The sequence below is a fragment of the Zosterops lateralis genome, assembly GCF_965231275.1.
Source record: "Zosterops lateralis genome assembly, chromosome: 14".
NCBI lineage: Eukaryota > Metazoa > Chordata > Aves > Passeriformes > Zosteropidae > Zosterops > Zosterops lateralis.
In genome coordinates this window covers 13,876,558-13,893,441 of record NC_139774.1, presented here as the reverse complement: position 1 = coordinate 13,893,441, position 16,884 = coordinate 13,876,558, and the positions used below count along the sequence as shown (strand labels likewise).

The 16,884-nt window shown below is 47.3% G+C and overlaps 2 protein-coding genes across 3 annotated transcripts in view; one reads left to right on the top strand and one right to left on the bottom strand.

Annotated features, from left to right (window-relative positions):
• The window catches only part of CYFIP2 (cytoplasmic FMR1 interacting protein 2), a 49,771-nt gene that overhangs the window by 13,794 nt on the left and 19,093 nt on the right, over positions 1 to 16,884 (bottom strand). For both annotated transcript variants that reach the window (XM_083871720.1, XM_083871719.1), the window contains 15 exons: positions 16,319 to 16,436; positions 15,341 to 15,460; positions 14,887 to 15,012; positions 13,788 to 13,954; positions 13,359 to 13,506; positions 12,867 to 13,020; positions 12,199 to 12,355; positions 11,349 to 11,445; positions 10,723 to 10,799; positions 9,756 to 9,864; positions 9,329 to 9,448; positions 8,488 to 8,687; positions 7,925 to 8,012; positions 930 to 1,073; positions 8 to 98 (listed from right to left, as the gene is read on the bottom strand). In XM_083871720.1, the coding sequence (XP_083727846.1) occupies positions 8 to 98; positions 930 to 1,073; positions 7,925 to 8,012; positions 8,488 to 8,687; positions 9,329 to 9,448; positions 9,756 to 9,864; positions 10,723 to 10,799; positions 11,349 to 11,445; positions 12,199 to 12,355; positions 12,867 to 13,020; positions 13,359 to 13,506; positions 13,788 to 13,954; positions 14,887 to 15,012; positions 15,341 to 15,460; positions 16,319 to 16,436 (1,916 nt within the window). The remainder of the gene's footprint in view (positions 1 to 7; positions 99 to 929; positions 1,074 to 7,924; positions 8,013 to 8,487; positions 8,688 to 9,328; positions 9,449 to 9,755; positions 9,865 to 10,722; positions 10,800 to 11,348; positions 11,446 to 12,198; positions 12,356 to 12,866; positions 13,021 to 13,358; positions 13,507 to 13,787; positions 13,955 to 14,886; positions 15,013 to 15,340; positions 15,461 to 16,318; positions 16,437 to 16,884) is intronic.
• FNDC9 (fibronectin type III domain containing 9) lies at positions 6,449 to 7,822 on the top strand (the record flags this gene model as incomplete). The annotated part of the gene is made up of 1 exon (XM_083871656.1): positions 6,449 to 7,822. The coding sequence occupies one exon, from the start codon at positions 6,449 to 6,451 to the stop codon at positions 7,109 to 7,111; it is 663 nt and encodes a 220-aa protein (XP_083727782.1). The 3' UTR covers positions 7,112 to 7,822.

The window sequence follows — 16,884 nt, the reverse complement described above, 5'->3', positions numbered from 1 at the left end:
CACCCACCTGGAGAACCATATTCATGTCTTGGCAAACGACAGATCTTGGGCATTACTTCAATCAGAGTCTTCACATACTGCAGGATGGTGCCTTGGAGCTGTTGGAGACAAAGGGAGGTTAAACTGGAATGTCAGGTCTCCTGGCACTGGTTTTGAGAGAGGCTGGTTGTGGATAGGTCCACATGTGACAGCACAGGATGAAACTTCAGCTGGAGTCCGAGAAGAACTTAATTTGGATTTCACTCAAATAAGAAATTCGGGCCAAGGGTATGGAGTCAGAGTGCTTTTACAGCTTCCTCCTAAAGAATAAATCCCAGCTGCGTGGATTTTTGACTTCAAAATACAGCTTGCTGTGTTTGCATTGTTTGCAGCTGAAATCCAAAACAAGGCTCAGTCTTAGATGCAGCTGGACTTGTGCTTCTAACCCAAAAAGCATTTCACCAGAGCTGCCAAAGGACTCACTCCATAGTACAGGAAATGCTCCTTCCACCTGAGGAATGATCACTGGATATACAAGAGTTTAATAAAGAATTTATGTTCATGTAGAGTGAGTTTCTGCAGATCTGATGTTTTGGACACAGATGGATTAGAGCAGAGCACACTGCTTAGTTTAAAGCCCTCGCTGTCATTTGGAGTTACACACCTGCACCCTGCGGATAGATCTTATGAGATAATGCACTAAATTCCATTTAGTCAACCATCAAATCTTTGTGCTGAACGTTGTCTGATCCTGCTGGAATCAGGATCCCAGAGGAATCACTGGGATTCCTCACCAGTAAAAATCAGCCCATGACTCCAAGCGTTCCAGTGTGGATCAGGAGACACGAAGGTGCCCCGATGCCAACACCCCATCCCAAAGCCCACACTGCCTGACTGCCTGTACCTATTCAGGCTTTGGGGTTTCTCCAAAGGGCCAGGCTCAGAATTACCAGGCTCTTGACGATCTTCAGCAGCTCCTCCATGACCACAGCAATGCCTTGGTAGCCCAGGAGCCGACAGATGGTCTTGAAATGAGGCGGCCCCACGAAGTTGCGGTAGGAGCTGTAGATGTGGCTGTAGGCAATGTTGAGGGGCTGGGAAATTGGAAACACAGTGACAGTCAGTCAGGGTCATTGACCAGACCCGTAATTCTCTTATCACAGTATCATGTTCCATCACTATAAATAATTTTTAAGGAGGAGGAGAAATAATAATACCAATGGCCATTCTCATTTCTGCTTCTCATAGCAGAAGAGACTGCTTTTGTTCCTATGTGCTCAGATACACTGAAACCTCAACACTGTCATGTCACAAGGTTTTATCCTCCTCCAATTTATTATCCTCCAATTTATTATCCTCCTACGTAGAAACACCACTTTCCTTTCCAAGATAATTTACTCTCCCATAAACTCCCTATCAAATATTTCAGTTCAGTGGCCCTTTGCCTCTTCAAAATTGTTCTCTACTAAAATGAAAAGTTATATATACATTTAGGCAGACAGATTTTTTTCCCTATGAGTACTTGCTTTAAATGAGGCTTATTAAGAAAAGCAGGAACTGAAGCAACTGAGTGTAAGGGCAGATGGAAAAGACACAGAAAAAAATCCTTTTTACATCAGCATCTACTTAACAGACTGGGACAGAATGGGTCTGTGACAAGGGTAAGAATCTGACAATGGTCTAGGGGGAATGGTGCCCAGGACATTGCCCCCAAAACTTCTCAGCAGCAGAGAACAGAAAGTGATTTCCAAGAATGTACTTTATCAGTGTCATCTTGGAAACATGGAAATTGCTGCAACGTTTCATCACTGGAACATTTACAGGATCCATTTGGTGTGAGATGTAGGGGGAATTAATTCCCTTGTGTGTTCTGCAGAGAAAAAGTACTGAGAAGCAGATTTAGCTGAGACACCACATGCTCAGAGAGGGCTCTGCAATATAAGTGTTGGCATCACAATTCAGCCCAGCAGAGAGGCTGCACTCTCCCTCCATAATATCTCTACTTCAGCCTCAGTGAACAGCAAAAAAACCATCCTGGAAAAGATCCTGGCACGTAGTGCCCCTTCCAGCAAAACACAGATTAACCCCGGGCTCATGCTTACCTAAAGGTAAAACAGAGATAAGGAAACAAATGAGACTGAATCCCAAATGCCTCCCTGTGGGTACTGCAGACTCCACTCTACAGGGATCTATCTCCTTTCCTGCCAGTAATGGAGCCAACGGAGTGGTGGGATGAAGGCACTGAGGAGGTCTGGGTGAAAGGGAGCAAAGGCTGGAGTAGCAGAACAGGGCAAAATGTTGTCTTTGCTCCACCACTGCTGCAATACCCCCAGCTGGAGGCTCCTGTAATCCTCCACTCCTGACTCACTCCACAAGATTTACTTCCAACACATCATCTGAGCTGCTAATGGGTTACAAAGTCATTTGCTAAAAATTGGTAAAGTATTTTCTTTTGCTCTCAGCTATAGAATTTCACCAATGTACTGAGCACGCTTTCACAGACTTGTCAGTTACTTTAATCAATTAATTGTCCCTCATTTTGTCACAGCCCTACAGATCTGGTCCAGCAGGTTGTTACTTGCTGTAATTCCTAGGTGCTCTTTGAACCAGCAGAAATAAGGTACAGCTAGAAAGTCTCCTATTTTCTGTGAAATGTAATTTCCCCTCTTGTTCCTGGTAGGTGCAAATAGCCCTGAAACACTATTAAGTGCAGAAAGTATGCCTTGGAGGCTCATTCACAAAAAAGCAAGAACTTTCTCTCCCATCAAAACTTAAAAAAAAAAAAAAAATAAGGACCCCTGAGTATGTGTCAGAATTAAGAATTATTTAGGCAGACAGAAGACTACTATCAAAGTTCCTTGGATAACAGCTCTTAAGAGAATTGAGCACCCTGCTTAGGCTTCTGTCTGCATCCTCAGATAACCAAGTCTTTAAAATTCTGGTAGAGACAGATCCAAAACCACTGGTTATTCACCCCAATACATCTGAAAAACTGCAATGTGTTTTTTTGAAAAGTGTTTCTCTTTGAACACCAGGTAATGCCCAACCTGGAACATTTGCCAAATGGCCAACATGACCATCTCAGGGGGAAGTCAGTGCTCCAGGGCCCCAGCCCAGCCATACTGCCACAGCTTTTGTTGCTTTAACTTTTGCAAGGCACTGTCCCAGCCCCAGGTGGCCCCAGAAAATAAATGGTGATCACTGCAGGGGTGATCCAAGTGGCCCAGAGATGGCTCCTTACACCTTCCTTCCATGCCTCCTTTAACCTGTTACTTCCCCAGGCTTGTCATACTGGTGTTGGGGGAATAAAAAAATCCTTATTTCAGTGGGCTCATCAATCCACATTCATTTCTGGAGGCCTCTTTGCTGTTTCATGGCCAGGGGACTTCGGTCTGTGCATGTGCCTTGTTCCCCTGAGATGGGCTACCACCACTGGTACCAGTTGTGGTGCAGCTGGTCAGGTTTTTCCCACCACAGAGCTGATATTTGGCTGTACAGGCAGCCAGCAACTGGTGCTGCTGCACAGCCCCACCTCACAGCACTCCCTCACTCCTCAGAGGGATAAAGGGGCTGGAGAGCAGCTCCCAACCAGCTTCTCCCTTGAGTGGGGGGGTCTCAGCAATTAGCCTGATTGTGAGAAGGCACATTTTAGGATGTGCACTGGCTGCAGATGAACAGGATGATTCACACCTGCCTGTCTGCAGGATGAGGTGTGTTCACGGAGCTCTCTGCAGAGCACTAACAGCAGGCTCACATCTAATAATAATGCTCTGCCAGCAATTAAAAATATAACTCCATTTAAGGGCGAGATACACAGCTTGGGGTAAAGACTGTAGGATGTAAAAAATGACACCAGTGGGTATTTTAAGACAAAGCAGCTGAAAGCACAAGCTGGCTGCAGAGCAGAGTAGAGCAGAGCACAGCTCACTCTCCCACGCTGCGCGGCCACTTCTGACCCCTCAGAGAACCAAAGCAAAAGCCTGACCCTGAGGCTTCCTGGGAGCAGCAGCTGCTGGAGACACTGGGGGGGTTTGCCCCGTCCTTGGTTTGGGGCCAAATGGGCAGGTTTTGGGGATAGGAGGCTGGGATTTGCAGCATGGGGCAGAGCTCCCATTGTCCTACAGAGCCCTCCCTGTACCCAGGTCTCAGGGACAGCCATCTGTTACTGTGAGTGTGTGGGCAAGGTCCCAGCAATGCTTCAGGAGCTCAGGAGGTTACCAGCAATGCTCTGGAGAAGCTTTAGCAACAAACGAAGCAAATCAAACCCCAGTTCTATTTCCATGTCTTTGACTTTGTTGCTGGCCATCACTCAGAGCTGTCTGAGCTCACCTGAGGAAAGGCAGGGAGAGTTTTATCTGATAAAACTGAACAGAGACAAATAATAGATAGTACTGACTGCCACAGAATTCCCTTGGAAAATTGAAGAGCTAATGAAAGAGCAATATATTCAGAGCCAAAAAAAGAACTTGCACATAGCCCAAGACAAGTCAGGGCTTCCAGCCAAACTAATTTCAGTGCAACAGCTGAGAGTGTCTTAGAAAGTGGAATGAGTAACTCCAGACTCAGCATCAACATTTCTGGGAAAGTTCCTCTTGAGCACATTTTGGCTTTAGAGAGGAGTAAGTCACTTGTTCAGAGCCTCTCCCCACCAGGTCCATCTGTTCCCTCCTGGCCACAGGCTTGACCTGCTCCCTGAACAGCACAGGCACAGCCTTTGCCTCTCCCCCTGCCTCTCACCAGACTGGCAGGGGTCATCCCGAAGTTGTCTGTAAGTCAGAGGCATTCAAAGAAGAGTGGGGCTTAATCCCACATAGTTCAGCAAGAGGTCAAAGTCTTTGAAAACCCAATTCCTACTCCCACCACGCAGTTTAGAAAACATCAAAAGGCTACTTTTAAAATTGCAGCACTATCAGGGATTAAAATGTACTGCTTATGCCTCTAACTTAAATCAGTAGTTTAAGTGTGCAAGAAACCACAGAATTAAAGACAAAGTCAACAGGTACCCCAGGCCAGGATTCCAGACTTCACACCACGTGCCAACGTGTCTGTAACCCCAGACCCTGCTGGGGCTCAGGGATAATTTTGCTGAGGGACTATGGATACAGGAAAAAAAACAAACAACCAAATAAACCAGCAAAAAACCCCGTACCTGGCTTGTTTTTTTCCTGCCTTGGAGACACACGCTTCACCCAGGCAGAAGCTTTTAGGGATAACATTCCTAAATCACTCAAAGATGCCCATCCTTTCCTATTGGTTGCCATGGTGAGAGATGACGGAGCCCGAGCTGGGTATAAATGAGGGAGTGCTCGGGGAAGGGATTTAGCAGAGGCAGGAGGGAGGTGAGTGCTGGCAAGGCACTGCCTGAGGCCACTCTGTCACCAGAGCCACGACGGGGCCACCGCCGACCTGGCCAGAGGTAAGTGCTGGCTCTGGGAGGGCTCAGCATGGGCACGGGCAGCTCATGCAGGAATGGATCAGCAGTCATTAGGATGAGCTTATTCTTGGGTGAATTAAAGGAAAGTTAGTTATCGTTAGAGAGAGGGGAAAAAGGAAAGAATAAACCAGCTCAGCTGAATGGAGGTGCTGCCCTGAGCACTCGCTGGCCGGGAGAGAGAACCCTACAGCAGGGCTCAGAGAGACTTTGGGGATCTAAAGGAGTGGTGTGCTCCAGTAATTTGTGGCTGCTGCTAAACAGCCATGCAGCTCAGAGAGTACTAAAAAAGCTACTGGACGTTGCACCATCAGGGATCATAATCTACTACTCACTGGCTCTGGCTTAAGTCAGTTTAAATTTGTGAAGTGGGCAGTGTATTCTTCTGTCTTTGTTCTTGTTATTCATATATTTGTGTTTCCCTAAAGGCACTGCTTTTATGTTTCACCAACCTACAGACTTCACATTTAAGATCCTGTTATTACCCTACTATTGCAGTGTAAGATGCTACAGGAACAGAAAGAGTTTATACTTTATTAGGCAAGGGAGGTACAGAAAAGGCAGTGACAAGTTAGAACAGTGAATTAACCATTATGGAGCTTTCTAAATGGCATTTAGGCATAAAATCAAAATATCTGTTGATTGGCAGCTTCACAAGGCAAGCTGGAGCAGTTTAATGATCTTTATGTTAATTACATTTGCAGTATTCTTTTTATTTTGTGGGAAACAAAAAGCTAAAAAAGCTTCTGATACAAAAAAGCAATCAGAGAGATATTTTAAAAAATATAACTGGAGCAATATAACCTGTGCTCCAGCTGGATGTTTTTGTTATGAAGCAGAGTGATACAACAGTCTGGGCAACAGCAGGATTTGCCTTTTGTAATTTTAGCATGTAACCTGAGTGAGCCAGGACAGTCTTGAGTCCAGTCTAAGGGAGAGCAAAAGTCAGTGGAAAGACTTCACTGATATCAGTGTCCTTTGAGCCTTGACACGAATCAGAAAACTGAGCCTCTCCCCGCGTCTGCTTTCAGGGGCACGATGAACATCGAAGTGCACAACATCACCTACACCAGTGCCACGGTGTCCTGGGCCACTAGCAGCCCCTGCCCAGAGAACTATTACCATGTCATGTACCGCCCCAACTGGAACAGCGTCTTTGCCGGGTACCTGCGGCAGAACTTCCACCGCGAGGAGCGCGTCCGGCACCCGCTCAGCTCCCTGGTGCTGCACCGCCTCACGCCCTCCACCATCTACGTGCTCTGCATCACCTGCAAGAACTCCTACCCCTCCAGCAACCACTGCACCACCTTCCACACCCTGGACAAAATCCCCCTGGTTTTCGGCGGCTCCAAGCACGAGCCCACCACGTCCATGTGGATGGTGAGCAGCCTCCTGCTCCTCTGCTTCCTCGCCCTGCTGGCCTACGGCTGCCTGCAGTTCTGGTCCGCGCGGTGCCACCGGGCACACGGGCTGAAGCACTCCAGCAGCAGCCCTGAAGAAGTGCTGGAAGGAAGCAGCTCACCAGAGGAGCCACTGAGTGATGGACTGAGAGAGGAGCTCCTGGAAGTGCCCATGACCACTGTGCTAATGAGGAGCTCCAGTTTCATGAAGGAGAGCCCATATAACTCCCCTCACTGCTTTTTTTCCTATAAGAACAGCGATGATAAAAGGGCCATCTTGCCACAGCATGGCCTTCAATGAAAGCACATGAAAATAAAATCTTGCTTAGAGGTTTGGTTTGTCCTGCTCTTTTCCAGCTCTTGCCAAAAGGACTGTCTGTGTGTCCATGGCTGTCTGTCCTAGGGTAGAACATGAGGCATAGACACTGGTCACAGGAAGAAAGATTTTTGTCAATACACTCATTTGCTGAGGATTTTTAAAAAAGAGACCAAGTTAGCTCTCTGCGAACAGCCAGGCTTGGCAGACTGTAGTGTCATTAGCTCACATGCATCAGTGTTGCAGGTTCACTTCAGAGTCATCAATCAATGTGCACAAGAAATAAACTCCACTCAAGTAGTTTCACACTTGAGTGTCCCTCCACTAGCATCACACCCCAAGCCCTTGTAACGCCTGTATAAACAGTCATCGCAGCCTGAGAAAAAAAGCTTTTTGTCAGTATTAAGCAGTGCACACACAAGTATTTTAGTAATTCCCATTTTGAACAGAAAATAGGATTCCTGAAGTGGTACCTTCCTTGGAGAGCATCACTGCATCAGAGCACCAACTTGCTCACTTCTCTGTGCATTTAGATGGATGTGACTCAGTCTCAGTGCCAACACCAAGCAAGAGCAGTGCTGACATCCCTTAGCATGGACAATTTATGGAGAAGAATATGGAAAAGCAACAGCACACTGAAAGTGCTTCTTGCATGGCCATTTGTTTGCACACAGCAATGTGACGCTGCTCATTAGCACCCACCACTCTGTTAATGAACTAATCCTTGCATTTCTTTCTCTTCCTAAATAAATATTTCCAACCCCCACCCCTGCTGGCTGTTGTGGCTCATTTACTGACCTTGGAGCCGTAGAGGTAATAGGGCTGGACGTTGGCTGGCTTGTCCCTCTGGGGCTCCTGTGTGAAGGGGATCGCTGTCCTCACAAACCTGCAGTGAGCATGGGAGATGAGGAGGGAAATGGTGAGAGACTGGTTAGCAGCACACACAGGGCATGCTCTGGGATGACCTGCAGCTGCAGGCTAGTTAGAATTCATCACCTGAGCTACACCAACAGGAATGCAAAATCCCGCCACAATCTGTTGGTGGTGTAAAACCTACTAAAAAGAGAGATTTCTTCTCATTTTTGGCAGACAAGAAAGCACTATCTGAGCACTACCAGAGCTCTCCTGCTGAGTAAAACAACCCTGAGCCACTTCAATCACTGTCTAACTGCTGCTTGAATTTGTTACCAACATTTTCAAGACCTAAGGAAGACAGTAGGCTTCAACTTCATTTTAAGAGTAACCGCTGCATCCCACAGGGAGCATGAACCTCGCCACAAGGCATGTCAATTTTACGTGGCAGGTTTGACATTCTGGAAAGAAAAGCAGTGTCTCCAGGTGGCCTTGCTTCCCCTCCTCACCTGTTGGTGGACCCGTTGTAGCAGTAGTTGGGCAGGAAGTCGAAGTTGAGCTCCCAGAAGACGTGCAGGGTGATGCGCCCATAGGGCGCGGACACGTTGTGGTTGGCCTCGCGGAACATGGCATCGAAGCTGTCCAGGGTCATGTGCTTGCACAGCAGCCTGTGAGTCAGGCGGTTGATTTCCAAGAGCCACTCCAGCTCCTGCAGCACAAAAAGCAGAAGAAAATGCAACGTATTACAACAAGAAACAGCTGATTTAATTGCCAGGGGAATGGTTTTTTATCCACACGCACGCAGAACTAAAGACATCAATTTAACTCAGTGGCCAATTGCACTTCCACTCAGGGGGGTCCTGGTCCAGTATTTTGTGAACCTGCAGGAAACAAAATTAATTTCTTCCCCACTGAGCACTGGCTGGCTTTCACCTCAGAATCCTCCGAAGGTGGAAACTGGTAATTTTACACTACTTGACTCTGATGCTCCTGTAACATATCAAAGAGAGCAAATCCTGTACACACATGAACAATGTCACAGCCACCTTCATCCAACTGGGAATTAAAGCCAAGATTTCCTTCCCCCAGTTTACAGCACTCTCTTATATGAGCTCTGCTAAGTCTAATTGCTGACTGTCACCTTATGATTTACACAGATACTTAATGGTCTGATAATAATGCAATTAAAGCTGCATAAACAGAAATACTAAAGACTCAGCAGCATAATGGAAGACACATGAGTGGCTGAAACCTGCTGCAGGGGAACTCAAAACAGAAGACAGTTGACTGTGTACCCACAGCAGTGTATTTGTCTCCTTGCTCATACTCAGAGTCAATAAAAGTTCTTACCACGATGGATGTCAGGTCCTCGCTCTCAAAGCGGCTGATGGCCTGATCTAACGACTTGTACATGGCTGCAGAGATGCGCTGGGTAATGAGCCTGTTCAGGTCGATTGATCTGCCCAGCAACTGGCAAAAGAAGAGATTTGCATGTTATGCACTGATGGGGGAAAAGTGTTTTATTTTTTAATCAACACACAAATTAAAACCAAACCTCGAAGTCTGCTTAAATGTGAAAGTGGTGGTGCAAACACCTTGGCTGAGTGTATATTGCTTAAGAAGGAATGAGAGAAACGTGGAGCATAACTCATTTTTGTGTCACCAACAGATTCAACCCTTCTCAGTGCAGAGCCAATCTCAACTAGGATGCCCTCCACCACCAAAAGGATAACAGGCCAGGAGCGATGAGTACTGGAGCCTGCTGCTTGCACTGTACCTGGACGTGCCTCTGCTTGAGCAGCGTTTCGTAGCGGTTGGATGGTGGGTATGGAATGATCACCCCGTAATTCTTGCACTCAGCCCGGAAACGTTTGTCCAGTAAAACACTGAAAAAGGGAAGCAGTGTCAGGAAAATAGAAATGGACTCTATCAGCCTCTCTGTGCCTCTTTCCACAGTTGTTTTGGCCCTTCTTTCACTCTTGTCTCTGAATGCCAAGAAATCTCTGCACACCAAATCACAGAGCAGTGGTTGTTATCTTGGGGACTGCCCTGCTTGTCATTTGTGGCTAAAACATTCAAAAAGATAAAAAAAATTGCTGAAAGATATCAGTGCCAGGTACTGGCTGGCTCCCTTGGTGTGCCCCCTCCTTGAAGATCTGCTGTGGGAACATTTGGTTGGTGATGGTGATTGTCCTCCTTCTCTAAGGCCAAATGTGACCTAGAGACAGAACTTGCAGCCACATGGAAGCCTTGGTTCACCTTTGGAGCCATGAGAAGACTCTCACTAGTTTTCATGCATGCTCTTTAACTTGGTAAGGAGGATATGCCACAAAGGTTCTGTCTCCCCAAAGGGAGAACAAGTCCTGCTGCTTTACTAGGGTGAGGACAAGTGCATATTCTTGTTTTACAGAGATGGGACCAGTCCTCTGCCTGGTACACAAACAGAAGTCAAGCAAGGACATGCTTGTAACAAGCTCAGTTTGCTTTTCTGCTGCTCTCACTAACTGTACTCTACAGCTACTTCAGATGCCAATTTTTTTTTTTTTTTTTTCACTTTTAACTGTGTCTCCTTAATTAATTTTCCCCATCTACACCAGTCTGTTGTGGACAGCCAGCTCTGGGGGACAGGGATGATCTATGTCTTGTCTTCTTGCAGTGGCTGCTCCCTGAGGGAAACCTTTTGGTTAACAGCAAATTGGATGCAGTGATATCATCAGTCACCATCAGCAGTCAGGTTCTCCTACCTGCCAGCCATTGCTTTGTAATAGGCAAAGATCTGATCTGCCAGCTTGTACACAAATTGATCAAAGCACAAATTCACCTGGGGGAGGAAAAACAAGACTTGGTGAGGGTTTCACCAGCACAGAACAGCTCCTTCCTACGCATGCAAGATCAATACAACCCAACACAGATCTCTCATTTAACACAAACACGTATTAAAGGTCGCAATGTCTAAAAAACCACACTGCAGCTTTCACAATGCTGAAAGTAAGCAGAAAATTGCATTTACATTTCTCTTTATAGTTTCTGCATGTTCTTACAGTTCCTGGTCCCCCACCCTCAATCACCCTTCCCTCTCAGAGAATTTCTCATTTTCCCCTGATGTCTCAAACCCTCTGCTCGTCAGACTCTGCCATGTCCCCGGTGTTTGACAGCTTTTAGCATCCATGGTCCCCTACAGGTACAGCTGGGCTGAAGCCCTTAATCAGGAGAGTCTGTAGGGTCTCTGGAAATGTTGATCTTTTTGAAAAATTCTGTCTGATGGGATATTTCTTTCAGGAGAAAGGTGCCTATAATGAACTGCTGGGTCAAACAGGACAGTGTGACCCCAGTAAGCTTTTTCCATACAATAAAGATGAAGAGAACTTACTTCAGCTTCAATTTCATCATACAGGAACTGCTTTTTGAACTTGGTCAAAGCATAGTATGCACTGTCATTGTAGAGGTCTAGGGGGTACAGCACATACCTGAGGGCAAGAACACAGACCACATCTAAAATTAACTTTGGAGCTTATCAGCATAAAACGTAAAATATCAGCAGCCAGTGCATGTCATGCCCTGCCTGATGAAAAAAAAAAAAAAGGCTTTTCTCTGACTTCAGGCCAATCACTGTCACTCCCTGCAGCCCCTCAAATAGTCCCTCTTTCTCCCTGAGTCCTGCAGGAAGCAGCTACAACCAACCTGGAAGTGAGCTAATTATGAGCTGTTCAATCAACACTTGCTTCTCCTCTGCCCTCAAAAAATCTTTCACCCTGCCCTCACTCCAGAGAGAGCTCTGACAATGCCCAAACAACAGGAAACCAACTTTTCCTAACGAGGAAGACATTATGAAGATGATTACACTTGCAGAACAGCAATTCCTCTCATCATTTATCCCACATATAAAAAGAAAGTTGAGGTGGCTTAGCCTGTGCCCACCGCCTTTGGTGACACATCTGTCTCAGTGCTGTGTGCAGGTGACAGTGCCACCGTGTCCTGCCCACATCCCAACAGTTGCCAGCTGCTGTTTATGACACATAAAGAAGTGCCAGTGCCAGGAAGTCGCCCCTGTGTCTGCTAATGAGGTGTTCACACAGCACCACTCATGTGACAGCAGATACAGGAACATCTATTTACCTCCCACGTCAAAAAGACTGCTCATCACCAGCCTCCCCTTCTTCCTGAACAAAACCCCAAACCCCAGCACGTGCACGGTCCCAATGGAGCCCATCAGCTCTTACTCCATCATGGAGGGTTCTTTGGTTTCCAAAATGTGGTCTGTGAGGATCCAGGGCATGGACATCTCGATGGGGAACTGGATGCGGCGGCCCATGGTCAGCTCCAGGAAGAACTCCCGGAACCAGAGCTGGGACAGGTCACAGCACTGCTGCAGGGCCTCTGGAATGCAGAGAGGATCCACGTTACCCCCACGTTACTCCCCTGGGCATGACACAGGAGGCAGCTGCTGCAGCCCTGATTTTGGGTATGGAACCTTTCTCTAAGATGCCTCTGGTTTTAAACCCAGATCATGTCCATGCTGCCTGAGCACTTGGTAATGCAAGAAGAAAGGAGAGATCACCCTTTTTGCTCTAGAGGGCCAGGGAGAACACTCAAATGGCTCAGAGGTATTCTGGAAGGCTTTTTCTGTGTTCAGTGACTCAGTTTGTTTGGACAGAAGGAAAGCCCAGTCCTAGAAAATAAACTACCACCTGCAGCTATTTGCTCTTGCTGACAGCCCAGTTCACATAATGACTACTACGCAGAAGCACGCCCGAGCCAGGGTGAGGGAGAACATTTGGGAAAAATCAAGGAATATCTTCTGCATAGGTCAACGAGGAGCAAAGCTGATCTGCTTTTGTCTTTCTAAGCACATGCAAAGGGTTCAAGTCTCCCCCTGCCATAACCTCACCACTGATGTTGAGAAGGTGGGTGAAGAAGAAGGACTGCTTGTGGAACTCCTCAATGGCCAAGACTATTGGCCCATCCAAGCTGCTCCTCAGAGTCTTCTTCGAGCCACTCTTGTCTGCTATGAGGGACTCCAGCATGGTCCGCACCATGTAAAGCTTTGGGAAAAAGGTGACAAGCAGTTACCACTCTCCAGACACCATCACACACAGCCTTGGTTTTCTGGGAGCAAAAGAGTAACACTTCTCCAAGGTGGTGACCACCCTGTTGCACACATAAGCCACTAATCCTACAGAGTTAGAGATAATTAAACCCCTAAAAGAAGAGGCTTTGGGAATTACACAAAAAATTAGGCACAAAAGCAACATTTAACACACAACAGCATGAAGACTTTGTGGAACAGAGCACAGAAACAGCTGCTAATCCACAGGGTGGGAGACTCCTACATGGCTCTAAGACCATTAATTCCCCACAAAGGAGACAGACATCCACATACCTGTGTGCTTGATGGTCCTACGGCTCGTCGTGGCACTTTAATATCAAATCCACCTTTGGGATCCTTCTCACCCCTCAGGCAGGGATCATTGGGAGGCTCTCGACCTCCCTCCCAGTCACAGATCGTCTTCCGAATCGCCTGAAGGACACTGGAGTGGGGGGAGAGGGAAAGCAGTGCTTAAGCTTGACTTTACTCCAAGATGAAAATACCTATGGCTGTGCACATATGAGAGGAAAGGACCCTGAGATGGGATCACACACAGCTGGTATTGGTGGGATGATACCCAAAAGTTACCTCTGGAGGAGCTGCTGGCCAGAGACTATTGTCTGCTTGTGTACTGCAGCATACACAGGGCCACATGCTTGTATATCACTAAGTGTAACACTAATAAACACATGAGGTTTGCACTGCATTCAGGGACAGACTGACCTGATCAGAACATTTTTCTTCTTCCTGACAGCCTGTCGGAGAGGCTCCCTCAGGGTCACCTGGGCAAAGTCCTGCAGGGCTGCGTAGATGGTGTTGCGGATGGCCTGGTTGAAGACACTCTCCATCCTCCCCATCAGCACTTGCAGGCCTTTAATCATGGCAATCACCTGAAGAAAAAGTTAAACTCAGATGTATTTGCTGTTCCTCCACTGTGTGAAGAGAGCTATAAACCCAGCACTGAGAGAATTCGGGACTGAATTAATTCCACTCAGATAACATAGACCCTGAGATCAGGCAGGTAATTTTTAGCTGCTTTACAGGTCACAAGAAGCTGAGGAAAGCATTTATACCATCAGTTTCTTGCAAATGGCCCCTGTCCCTTGTTTCTACTCCTGGTCTCGTGGTATCTTTAATCCCAGACAATCCCAGGAAACTGCACATGCTCCACGTGTGGGTGCAGCTTGCACAGAGCTGTATCTGCACAGGGCACAGCCTTCCCTGCCCAACAGCACAGTGGAGGAAGCCATAAAGCAACATCCAAACCACTCTGGGCTGTGTAAGGCAGGAGGAAGGTGAGGGCCTCCCAGAGCCTGCCTCAGAGGATTGTTCCCACTGCCAGACAGCCAGGCTGAGAGCTGATGTGTCCTGGGGACTGGCTGAGCATCTCTTATGTTTGCACAGCTCCTGAATGCAGCTACTGCTCTTGATCCAGATCACACTGTTCTGCAAGCCCCCTGTTCTGGGTTTGTGTGGCAACATTTTGGAAGCAGGATGCTGCAGGGGTGACTTGTGTGAGAAGCTGCTGGAAACAGCTTTTCATGTTCCCCCTACATCCAATAGAGCCAATGTCAGCTGGCTCCACAACAGACCCAATGCTGGCCAGGAGCAATTTAAAGAACCAATTTAAAATTAAAATTAAAATTAAAATTTAAAGCAAATTAAGGGATGTGGGAACCCTTAATCCCTTCACATGGGTCATAAGGATGAGGAACTGGCAGAGTATGGTGAGAACCCCCTTCCATTCTCTTTCCCCGGCCTGAGAGACACAGACAGGAAACCAGCATGGACTGGCTCTGACTCCTGTGCAAGTGGCACCTACTTCCACAAAGGCAAACTTCTCCTCACTGGTGTAGTTGTACCGGGTGGCTCTCTCATACTCTTCAGCTGTTCCTGGGCAATCCTTGTTACAGAATTTATCTGTGGGATGAACCAGCTTCCAGGAGTACTAGAAGATGGAAAGAGACCATGTCAACATTGCAATGAGGAAGAAGACAGGCTAGAAAGACTCAATTAGGCCATATGCCAAAAAAACCCCTGTTCCCTAGACATCATTACAGTTTGACATTCTTAGCTTTATTATCACTTAGTGAATTGGTTTTCTTTATCTGGGAGGCTGCCCGTCATACCAGGCTTTTGACATCCACAGACTTGTGCTGAGATGTGGTCTAAACTTTGCAAATTAAGAATTTCCATCATCATTTGAATTACAGTTTTAGTTGCCCCACACCCAGACTCATCCCAAACTGCTGTCAGTGATGCAGGGATGCACTCACCACTTCCATGACGTGGGCACTCCACTTGGACAGCAGCTGCAGCCCCCGTAAAGCCAGGTCAAAGAGCTCCCTGTACTCCTCATCTGATTTCTGGCTGTCCAGCCCTGAGCCAGTGACCACCTGGAAGACACCACATCATGTCAGGGCTACAATCAGCAACTTGCTGCAGGGGCTTCACTCAGTCAACAGATTTCTCTCCCAAATCCCACTTGAAATGAATTCCTGACCTTATGACCAAGCTAGAATTGAGGAAAGCATATATTATCCCTCAGGAAAAGGGACCTTGGCAAGGCTCCTTTTACACAGGCAGTCAAATTATTCCTTACAAAAAAAAAGGAGTCTGACCTATCACCTCAGAGCAAATAACTGACTGTTTTTATTCCACTTTCCCACTCCTTTTCAATGGTCTAATACTACTGAAATCCTTGAGAATCCTTGACCGATTAAAGTTCAAATAAGCTCTTACAAATGCCACAAAAGAAGCTCCTGAGAATGCTACGATTTGTTAAACTGACACTGATGAATGAGGATCACACATGTGCAAAAAACAGTCCCAATGGCATCAGAGAGGGCCCTGGCATTCAGGAATGAAAAGAACAGAGATGCCTCCGTGAACTTTCCTCAAAGCCCTGAGTGATAGGCTGTGTAACTGAAAAGCCCTATTTGCAAGTCATTGATATTCTGACATTTCCCTGATTATAAACATTTAGTTGCCAGGTATTCTTCTGCTTATTTTAACAAAGCTGTGGTCAAGGAGCAGAAGCTGTTGCTGTAGATCTCCTGGTGCACACAATTTTGTACCTGCAGCAGCCTTTCGTAAAGCTTTTCTATTGCATTGCATCAAGAGTGGTTTGTTCCACCCATGTCCTCCATACCTCCTCGCTGTACAGCTGTGACAGACCATGGTCCTGGCACACTGTCCTGCCCCAGGCTTGCCCACCTCAGGGGCCTGGCTGCAGGGAGGGCAGCTGTACCCACCTCGCTGTTGCTGTAGCGCGCCAGCTCCGAGATGAAGCGGATGTGATCGTCCCGGATCTGCACCATCTGCTCACAGATGTTGTACTGGGGGCTGATGCTGCTCTGGGTGCACGTCCACCTGGGCAAAAGAGCAACGGGGTCAAGGACAGGACACAGCTTCCACTCAGACACCCCAGGGACAGCTGCTCTCTTGGTTTCAGTGTGCTCCAGGTGTGCCACCCTCATGGCAAATGTCAGCCTGTGTTGTCTCTCTGGTGTGTGGGGTCTTCCAGAGGTGGCCTCACACAGAGTGATGGGGACACTTGTCTCACCTTTCAGCCTGGATGTGTCTGCTCCATCCACCACCCTGAAGGCTGCTCTCCATGTGGGCTCACCTACCCCAAGGGCAGAGATGGCAATTTCCCAGGCCAGCATGAGACAAGCTTTCAGGGAAGGATGAACTTCAAAGACCTGCATTGTTTGCATACTTTCTGCTAAACCTAAGGATAATCCTCCCCTTAGAGGTCCTCCCTCCAGGTCTGGGTTGTGCTGCCTTCTCCTGTAAAGAAAAACTGCAAAGAACTAGC